General features: G+C 43.3%; 1 protein-coding gene across 1 annotated transcript; it reads right to left on the bottom strand.

The window, feature by feature from the left end:
* Positions 1-2,952: 2,952 nt before the first annotated feature.
* LOC139554407 (axin interactor, dorsalization-associated protein-like) lies at positions 2,953-8,252 on the bottom strand. Its single transcript, XM_071367156.1, has 8 exons — positions 8,091-8,252; positions 7,114-7,168; positions 6,942-7,005; positions 6,595-6,698; positions 5,412-5,534; positions 5,082-5,204; positions 4,858-4,920; positions 2,953-4,643 (listed from the first exon to the last, which is right to left on the bottom strand). The coding sequence occupies exons 2-7, from the start codon at positions 7,130-7,132 to the stop codon at positions 4,865-4,867; spliced, it is 489 nt and encodes a 162-aa protein (XP_071223257.1). The 5' UTR covers positions 7,133-7,168; positions 8,091-8,252; the 3' UTR covers positions 2,953-4,643; positions 4,858-4,864.
* Between the last annotated feature and the right edge of the window lie 2,861 nt (positions 8,253-11,113).

Raw genomic sequence — 11,113 nt, 5'->3', positions numbered from 1 at the left:
GGGTTGTGACACTCTGGTTCATCCTAGCAGGGTGGGTTGTGATTCTCTGGTTCATCCTAGAAGGGTGGGTTGTGACACTGTATTTCATCCTAGCAGGGTGGGTTATGGCACTCTGGTTCATCCTAGCAGGGTGGGTTGAGACACTCTGGTTCATCCTAGCAGGATGGGTTGTGACACTCTGGTTCATCCTAGCAGGGTGGCTTGTGACACTCTGGTTCATCCTAGCAGGGTAGGTTGTGACACTCTGGTTCATCCTAGCAGGGTGGGTTGTGACACTCTGGTTCATACTAGCAGGGTGGGTTGTGACACTCTGGTTCATCCTAGCAGGGTGGGTTGTGACACTCTGGTTCATCCTAGCAGGGTGGGTTGTGACACTCTGGTTCATACTAGCAGGGTGGGTTGTGACACTCTGGTTCATCCTAGAAGGGTGGGTTGTGACATTTTATTTCATCCTAGCAGGGTGGGTTATGGCACTCTGGTTCATCCTAGCAGGGTCAGTTGTGACACTCTGGTTCATCCTAGCAGGGTGGATTGTGACACTGTATTTCATCCTAGCAGGGTGGGTTGTGACACTATATTTCATCCTAGCAAGGTGGGTTGTGACACTAGCAGGGTGGGTTATGGCACTCTGGTTCATTCTAGCAGGGTGGGTTATGCCACTCTAGTTCATCCTAGCAGGGTGGGTTGTGACACTCTAGTTCATCCTAGCAGGGTGGGTTGTGACACTCTGGTTCATCCTAGAAGGGTGGGTTGTGACACTCTGGTTCATCCTAGCAGGGTGGGTTGTGACACTCTGGTTCATCCTAGCAGGGTGGGTTATGCCACTCTAGTTCATCCTAGCAGGTTGGGTTGTGACACTCTGGTTCATCCTAGCAGGGTGGGTTGTGACACTCTGGTTCATCCTAGCAGGGTGGGTTGTGATACTCTGGTTCATCCTAGAAGGGTGGGTTGTGACACTGTATTTCATCCTAGCAAGGTGGGTTGTGACACTCTAGTTCATCCTAGCAGGGTGGGTTATGCCACTCTAGTTCATCCTAGCAGGGTAGGTTGTGCCACTCTAGTTCATCCTAGCAGGGTGGGTTATGGCACACTGGTTCATCCTAGCAGGGTGGGTTGAGACACCCTGGTTCATCCTAGGAGGGTGGGTTGTGGTTCTCTGGTTCATCCTAGCAGGGTGGGTTGTGACACTCTGGTTCATCCTAGCAGGGTGGGTTGTGGCACTCTGGTTCATCCTAGAAGGGTGGGTTGTGACACTGTATTTCATCCTAGCAGGGTGGGTTATGGCACTCTGGTTCATCCTAGCAGGGTGGGTTGAGACACTCTGGTTCATCCTAGCAGGATGGGTTGTGACACTCTGGTTCATCCTAGCAGGGTGGCTTGTGACACTCTGGTTCATCCTAGCAGGGTGGGTTGTGACACTCTGGTTCATCCTAGCAGGGTGGGTTGTGACACTCTGGTTCATACTAGCAGGGTGGGTTGTGACACTCTGGTTCATCCTAGCAGGGTGGGTTGAGACACTCTGGTTCATCCTAAAAGGGTGGGTTGAGACACTCTGGTTCATCCTAGCAGGGTGGGTTGAGACACTCTGGTTCATCCTAGCAGGGTGGGTTGTGACACTGTATTTCATCCTAGCAGGGTGGGTTGAGACACTCTGGTTCATCCTAGCAGGGTGGGTTGTGACACTCTGGTTCATCCTAGCAGGGTGGCTTGTGACACTCTGGTTCATCCTAGCAGGTTGGGTTGGGACACTCTGGTTCATCCTAGCAGGGTGGGTTATGACACTTTGGTTCATCCTAGTAGGGTGGGTTATGACACTTTGGTTCATCCTAGTAGGGTGGGTTGTGGTTCTCTGGTTCATCCTAGAAGGGTGGGTTGTGGTTCTCTGGTTCATCCTAGCAGGGTGGGTTGTGACATTTTATTTCATCCTAGCAGGGTGGGTTATGGCACTCTGGTTCATCCTAGCAGGGTGGGTTGTGACACTCTGGTTCATCCTAGCAGGGTGGGTTGAGACACTCTGGTTCATCCTAGCAGGGTGGGTTGAGACACTCTGGTTCATCCTAGCAGGGTGGGTTGTGACACTCTGGTTCATCCTAGCAGGGTGGGTTATGGCACTCTGGTTCATCCTAGCAGGGTGGGTTGTGACACTCTGGTTCATCCTAGCAGGGTGGGTTGTGACACTCTGGTTCATCCTAGCAGGGTGGGTTGTGACACTCTGGTTCATCCTAGCAGGGTGGGTTGTGACACTCTGGTTCATCCTAGCAGGGTGGGTTGTGACACTCTGGTTCATCCTAGCAGGGTGGGTTGTGACACTCTGGTTCATCGTAGCAGGGTGGGTTGTGACACTCTGGTTCATCCTAGCAGGGTGGGTTGTGACACTCTGGTTCATCCTAGAAGGGTGGGTTGTGACACTGTATTTCATCCTAGCAGGGTAGGTTATGCCACTCTGGTTCATCCTAGCAGGGTAGGTTGTGACACTCTGGTTCATCCTAGCAGGGTGGGATGTGACAGTCTGGTTCATCCTAGCAGGGTGGGTTGTGACACTGGTTCATCCTAGCAGGGTGGGTTATGACACTCTGGTTCATCCTAGCAGGGTTGGTTGTGACACTCTGGTTCATCCTAGCAGGGTTGGTTGTGACACTCTGGTTCATCCTAGCTGGGTGGGTTATGACACTCTGGTTCATCCTAGCAGGGTGGGTTGTGACACTCTGGTTCATCCTAGCCGGGTGGGTTATGACACTCTGGTTCATCCTAGCAGGGTGGGTTTTGACACTCTAGTTCATCCTAGCAGGGTGGATTGAGACACTCTAGTTCATCCTAGCAGGGTGGGATATGCGCTGTGTTGTAGGGGGAGCTGGAGTGAATGGAGTCACCTGCAATGTCAAACAAGCCCAGTGAAAATTTGACATGTTAGGTTTCGCTCCTTTAGTAAGTGTAAAGAAGGAAGGACCACTATTCAAACAGCATTTTGTTTATTAAAAATGAAAGCAGTGTAAATTGTCAGTCCAATGATAAATGTTCATTTTATCACAACCTGTTACCAAAAGCACAACACTGTATTGACAATCGTCAACCCTGTCGTGCAGCACACACAATAATATGCACTGATTAGTGTCTCTTAATGCCGTGTTCAAAACAACTGGGAACTCAGAAATCTCCGACTTCGGTGTGTTCAAGACAACCGGGAACTCTGAAAAAAACAAGCTCCGACTGGGAGAAATCTTTTAAGTCATCCAACTCGGAATTCCAAGTCGGGAACTCTGGCACCTTTCTAGAGCTCTGACATTCCAACCCGATGATCACTGACGTCATGATTTGACCACATTTTTTTCAGAGTTCCCAGTTGTCTTGAAAGCACCATAAGTGTATTCAGTTAGTGCCATTACAAAAAAAAATATTAATAAAAAGGAGACAATGTTTTAATAGTGGTTAGCCAGTGTGGCCTTGATGGGAACAGCATTCAAAACAAAGGTAAAAGTCAACTTCAGTTACATGCAGCATCCTTTTCAACTCCCTTTATAACAGGATGACATCATAGCATCTCAGAATCCTTTTTGAATGCTAAAAAAATGCATCCTTCCTCCCATCCTTGAAGTAATCACACATCTAATGTGATAGATTAAAGCAAATATCCCAATATATTACTTTTACCTATTAAATAACGCCAGATCAGTGATAAGGATGTAAGTAAATGAACAGGGCAGTTATATATTTTCACTGTGGCAGTGTCAGCACCAGGATATGACATCATCAATAGACCGCTTGAGCACCTATGACCATGTTGATCCTCTTTCATCCCCAAAGGGAAAGGCAGAGGAAGACTAAAGACGAGGCTGGTTGTTTGACATACAGTACCAATTGCTAACTCAACTCTTCTTTTCCATTGAGCATCATGCAGAGAGGAGAAAAAAAGTGATCGCTAATTGGCACCAGAGGGGTCAAATGCTGCGTTTTGTAACCAAGTGGGAATTTACCATTTGAAAGGCCCTCCAACTGGTAATTACTAGTGGGAAACTCATACATCATCCTGAGCTCCCACTTCTCCCACATGCTGACCTCTGACGTCACCTATTTAGGAAATGACCTGGATAACAGCATTTTTCTGCAATTAAATGCAACAAAACATTATTTATAAAAAGCAATCTATTAATATGTTTTTTAACACTCATTTGTTTACCAGCATGATAGCTTTTAGTTTATGGTTTAGGCAGCTTGTTGGCCATTAGCCAAATGATCTTTTCTCAACAAGTTCAAATCACGTGAATGTATTTACGACTTCACAACTGGTAAATTCCCACCTCCCACTTGGTTACGAAGCAGCATTATACAGTAGTGTGTTGTCACCGCTGTAGTTAATATGTGTCATCCAGGGCCGTCCTATCACAGAGTTGAGGTTGTGGCATTTGGGCCTGCTGGGTTTAGTATTGTTGATGTGAGTGGAGGCGGATAGGGAGTCGGTACACCAAACTTTGCTGGATGTCTGATGACTACAGTGGAATTCTGTGGCGCTTCTGCTTTCTTGATGTGCTCTACTCTGTGACCTCGGTTATTAATCTTTGTGCAACGTCTGGTGGAGGTGGAGATAGAGTGGCTTCTTGGTCAGGAGCTGGAGCTTCTTCCTCTTGAAGTCAGTAGGCTTCTTGTACCTGACATCCGATAGCATAAATAAGTGATTAATTCAAACGGTATATTCAAAGGGCAGACTGAACCAGAACCCCCCCCCCACCCCCCAGAAAAATAGCTAAAATCTGAGATTCTCAAAATAAATAGTTATCAAATTTAATTTATTTTCATCTTAAAATAAAATAGTGAGTACATTTAAAGAAAGTTAATCTGGAAAACACAAAATGTGTCACTCACAACTCGATCACAATGGGACCAGGTTTGATCTCATCCATTTCCATGAAGGCAAATCATTTTGTGCTGCCCCCGGAACATGAACAAAATTCAGGATTAACGATTGTCTGCCCAATCCCTCTGCAAGGATTTGAACATAAACTGACACTGTATTAGCTTAATATTACATGATACTGGCTAAATAGAGGCCCCACTACTAATTCAGTAGAAATAGAACGTTTGACTACCTTTTGGTAGTCTCTCGCTATGTCTCTGGATCTCAATGTCTACGCTGAAGTGAATGTATGTGTCCTCCTTTCGGGTTGCCACAGGTGTGTCTTGCACTGGGTTCAAATCAATGCCACTCAAATCTGTTGGGAAACAAAACGTTCAGATTCACTTGGGCTGTTCTGCAGGAATAAATTATATTTATAAAAATGTACTGTCAAGTGTCAACTCAACAGAGATAATTATTTAAACATTTTTCTAGATTATCACTGTTTCAGACCTTACCATTTCAGATGTGAAGGTAAGCAACTCATCTCAGCAATGTAAACAATGTAGCCTACATTTAGTACCTTTCACACTAACTGTCATGTAGGGATCAATGCATTGCCCAGCATCTTTCAGCCCAATCTTGTCAATCTTTATTGTGAGCAGCGACATCCTGGGCTCTGAGGGTAACCGTGGCAACAATGTACCTGTTGGAGACATGAAAGCTGTAACTTTCTAAAGATACAATAATTGCAGAAAACATTCCCACGTTCCCAGAACTAATGCAGCTGAAATCAAGATAATGGTACCGTCCCAAATGGAACCCTACTCCCTATATTATTATACCTTGATTTCAACAAGGAACACAGACTGAGACCAAGGTCTCTTTTACAGCTGGGCCCTGCGTATACATGTTTACACATACAGTTTATGTACAATGATTAAGAAACTACACAAAACGATCACACAAAAAAATACAGCAGCAGATTGTTACATTTACACATAGGTTATTCCCCTAACAGCACAAGAACTTGCATTACCCGAAGCAGTTACAAGCAATACAAAAATAAAAATCCTACAATACATGTTTAAAATGGGCAAGGGGGACAAGTTCACTACTATAGTGCACTACTTTTGACCAGGGCCCATATTGCACTGCATAGGGAATCGGGTGTCATTTGGGACGTAACCAGTGTTTATACTTACAGATCCTTGTTCAAGTCATTACTGTCAGCAGTATTTTACTTATACAATAATAGGCAGCAGAAGAAGTTGTAGACTGACTAACAGATAAGGCTAAGATGACATACACGTTTTGGTGAATGCTTATAAAAAAAATACATTGTAAAGTAGATTCAACAACTAAAGCTATCTAGTAGTAGTAGGATAGGGTTTTTGATAATAACAAACTGTCCATTAGTAGGCAATCATATTCATGCTACGACAAAACTATAAAAAGACAGACCCATTCAGACCCATGCCAGCCCCTTACTTCTCAACCAAACCATACCTTGCAAAACTGTGAATGGAGCAGGCAGTGAGGACAGAGCGACGAAGCCATGCAGAGAGACAGGGAACAGAGGAGACAGCAATCACAAAGGCACTCAAAACAGGGCCACAAAGCCAAAAAAGATAACAATGGCAAAATTACACAGTCAACAGATTCAGAATAAAGACCAATGATTATGAATGCTCTATATACACCATAGATTACAAATAAAACACAGTATTTGTTGAGTACTTTGCAAGTACTTTGTGAGTACTTACCTGGTACTCTGTTGGGAAAGGACTCTGGGGAGCCTGCTCCTGTAGCAGCATCCTCCTCTTCTTCCACCTCCAAGTTCTCCTCCTCCCCTGGGGCAAGGATTCTCCTGAATGTAAGATTTCATTCATTAGATTACTTGTTGAATATTTACAGGCTCAGCATGATGTTAGGAGATTAGGTCATTCAGATGGGGAAGCCATTGTTGAATTTTTAGTAATACCGTTTGCTTTACTCCATAATTTGCTCTGATTTGTTCTGATTATTGTGTACTTAAACAAAAAACTCTGTATTTACATTGGGTACGACAATAAGTGGCCTGCATTGTGATGGTTCATCGATCTTCATTTACCTCAAGGGCACTGGCTGCACATCAAAAGCAAAATCTTTGTTATACGTCAAAATACTCTTGATAACTGTTGAGAGAAAAGCACAATTAACACATTACATTGCCAAAACATTCAACTACTGATGAATAAAGCATTCAGATGTTGACGAAATCATATTCTTCCTAGTATACATACTGATTTCACGTTTCCTCATATCTTCCAACTTGAACTCCTCCTGAGATTGTGTGCACTAAAGGATCAAAAGAAGATGAAAAATATTGAAATGTTCAAGAATTTGCTGAAGACATGAATAGATTTTGGAGCCAATTGTCACAGCCTTGGAACATCTGACAACTCTGACAAAATCTTCCTGTGATTCACTGATAAGGTTGTGTTACAGAGTTAAATGCATATCATAGAAGGTTAAGAATTAGAAATCATAAAAAAACAGAATGAGTGTAACATCATACGTTAGTCATTACACAGACACTGGATTTTCATCAATATGATAATTGGCTGGCGAGCCGGAACATGTTCACATACACACTTAATTAGATGAATACTCAAGACAAAGGAGATGAATGTGGACTACAGGAAAAGGAGGACCGAACACACCCCCATTCTCATCGACGGGGCTGTAGTGGTGCAGGTTGAGAGCTTCAAGCTCCTTGGTGTCCACATCACCAACAAACTAACATGGTCCAAGCACACCAAGATAGGCACGACAAAACCTATTCCCCTTCAGGAGACTGAAAAGATTTGGCATGGGTCCTCAGATCCTGAAAAGTTTTGACAGCTGCACCATCGAGAGCATCCTGACTGGTTGCATCACTGCCTTGTAAGGCAACAGCTCGTCCTCCGACCGCAAGGCACTACAGAGGGTAGTGCGTAAGTTGCCACAAAGTTGCGTAAGTCCAAGCTTCCCTCCAGTTTTTAATGAAAGCTGCTTGTTCAACAGGCTGACGGGTGGGTCATTCTGGGGTACCTTTCTCTTCTTTCTTATAGAGCCGTCCAGACGTACAAACTTGAAAGCCTCCTCCCCAGAGACCAACCAGACAGACACAGAGAGGGAGATATTTACAGACACAGAGGAAGAGCGAGAGAGAGGTAGGGAGAAAAAAAAGTTGAGAGATGTCCATATACAATATTATAAATGTTTATGTGTATGTTACCTGAGTGGGACGTGCAGAAGGGCATGAGACGAAGGAATGTGGAGTATTGGGTAGTGGAATGTGTTAATTGTGCGGGTGCCCATGGAGCTGGGGATCAGAATTGTCCCATGCAGGAGAGGTAGGTTGAGGTTTCCAGGGTAGTGCAGATGTTGTCATATGCTGAGGCAGTGAAGAAAGGAGAGGAAGATGGGTTAAGGGGAGGAGTGGTGAAAGTAGTAGAGACATACCAGTACAGAGGGATAGGCCAAAAGTGATATAAGTTTCAGTAAGATTGGATTTTTAGCATTTATAGCAATAGTTATCAATTGTACTACAGGGATGGATCAGGAGTCCAGTTCCTTGTGGTCTTGTGAAAGCCAGTCTCACGGGGTGTCTCTAATGAAACAACAGACATTGCTACTGGTAAATAAGAGCATCGTATGTATAGATGAAAACAACAAATCGGGCATTAACATACACTACATGACCAAAGGTATGTGGACACCTGCACCTGAAGCTTCCGACGAACAGTTCTTGTGCTGAAGTTGCTTTCAGAGGCCGTTTGGAACTCGGTAGTGAGTGTTGCAACTGAGGATGATTTCTACGAGCTATACGCTTCAGCACTCGGCAGTTGTCTGTGAGCTTGTGGGCTACCACTTCACAGTTGAGCCGTTGTTGCTCCAATATGTTTCCACTTCACAATAACAGCACTTACAGTTGGCAGCTCTAGCAGGGCAGAAACTTGACTAACTGACTTGTTGGAAAGGTGGCATCCTATGGTGGTGCCACGTTGAAAGTCACTGAGCTCTTCAGTAAGGCCATTCTACTGCCAATGGTTGTCTATGGAGATTGCATGGCTGTGTACTCGATTTTATACACTTGTCATCAACAGGTGTGGCTGAAATAGCCGAATCTACTAATTTGAAGGGGTGTCAACATACTTTTGTGTATATATAGTGTATGTAGTACTTGTCAGTAAACAGCAGCTTGAACTAGCTAACTAGCTGGTTTAGCTTACTCAAGGGTTCACATATTCTTCTACACACTCCATTTTATAAATGACCTTTAAATAAAGGAGGCTCCAGGGGAAGGTTTGGCTTCTTGATTCGTTTTCTGTTGATTGATTCATCGTCATCTGAAGACTCATTTTCGCCCTGTTCTTCTCCAGGCACCCTCAGTTCTGACTCCAGATCATCCATGACTCACAGTTCTTCATATTTAAGTAATATTTGCATTCAGTTTGGGGTTCAACACATGTTCCAAGGTCAAATAAATGCCTCCAATGCAATACATTGTATATGAAATACATATTGGTTTATAGGGAGAAAACTATTCTAGGTGGCAAAGTAAAAGTGGTGTTGGGATTACTCACTAGGGTCTGTAGAATCTATATATGGTGTTATTTTATGGGGGACTGAGGTCTATGGCAACACTTTCTACTCCACCCAGTCCATAGCCCCCAGTACAATACACTATAGAGTACCACAATATGAGTCATACCCATAAAATAAATTGTTCCAATCGTTTTTCCCTTACTGGATTATAGAAACACTTAAAATAAGGTCTGTGTTTCGTGTAGGCTTACTTTTGAGTGACGTTTTGATAACCGTGTAAATCTCTCTAGGTCCAGGACAAGCTGACTTATCAATATATTCGCTTGTATTTACCCCTAAAAATTAAATGCTAATTAGCTGCTAATGTGGCTATCATAAAGAACTAAAAATGCCATGAATGATCTGGATGAGACTGCCGAATCGAGACAAAGGAAAGAATCTCTTGATTAACTATATCTAATGTTAGCAAAATGTAGTAATGAATACATTTCTTTAAATTGACAATTCTGTGAACTGTTTTGTGCAAGTTTTAAATTGACACAATATACCTGTTTGCAAAGGTCAGCTAGAGATGACGTGCAGGAGCTTGCAGGGATTTGTAGTCTTGCATGTCTACTTTGACGCTAATTAGCATTTTAGAATCTGAGAGTAAATAGACCCGAATATATTTTTGAAAGTCACTTTGTCCAAGAGTGATTTAAATGGTTATCAAAACGTCATGCCAGGGTAAGCCTATACAAAACACAGCCCTTAAGTGTTTCTAAAATTCCTTAAGGGGAAAAATGAATGGTGGAAAAACGATTAGAACCATTTCCCTGTTCGGGTATTATGACACCGCCACTTTGGGGCTCTATAGCTGGGATAGGCAACTCTGTTCCTGGAGCGCAGCAGGTACTACAGGATTTTGTTCCAACTAGGCACCACACCTGACCAACTGAGCTAATTGATCAGTTCAGTGATTGCCTAAATTCAACACACCCGCTGTTCCAGGTTGGTAAATCAAAAACATGAAGGGTCTGCGGCACTCCAGGCCCATGGTTGCCTAGCCCTGCACTATAGGCCTATAAATTACATATTGGCTTAAATAGAAACAACTATTCTAGATGCTGAAATAAAGTGGGGTTGGGATTACTCACTAGGGTCTTCATTTTAATTTGACTTTATAACAAGAGGGCTTTGTGTTCAAGCCTATTTAAGAAATAAGAGGTAGGCCTACCTGTTTCACAGACAATTATAGGCTATACTATCCATAGATCTAACCTATATAATAATGATTTAACAACAATATACTGGAATAAAATATAATAAATTAGGGAAGGGAGTTTGTTGCAGAGATCTGGTGTTGGTGGAAGAACTGGTAAAGGGTGGACCTAGTGCTAAAGTAGGAGTTGACTGTACTGATAGTGACGCTGTTGTCTGGGGTGATAAGCGTTAACTGTGGAGTTGACCGTACTGATAAATGCATAGATAAGAATAATTTGACACAACAGATGGTAAATTAAAATAAGGCTCTTGAACCACCAAATCTGAAGCATAAATTGTATGGGGGTGGCATGGATGTTGTGAACGATCAGAAAGTTAAGACTCAAATTTTGTGTGTGTGTGTGTGTGGGGGGACAAAAATGCATTTTGGGATTGTCATCATATTTCAATGGCAATACATTCCATTATGCAGCATAATGAAAAATGTGATTTCCAATTTTGTGAGGA

This window comes from Salvelinus alpinus, chromosome 26, assembly GCF_045679555.1.
Source record: "Salvelinus alpinus chromosome 26, SLU_Salpinus.1, whole genome shotgun sequence".
Lineage (NCBI taxonomy): Eukaryota > Metazoa > Chordata > Actinopteri > Salmoniformes > Salmonidae > Salvelinus > Salvelinus alpinus.
This window is presented reverse-complemented; position numbering and strand designations above follow the sequence as displayed.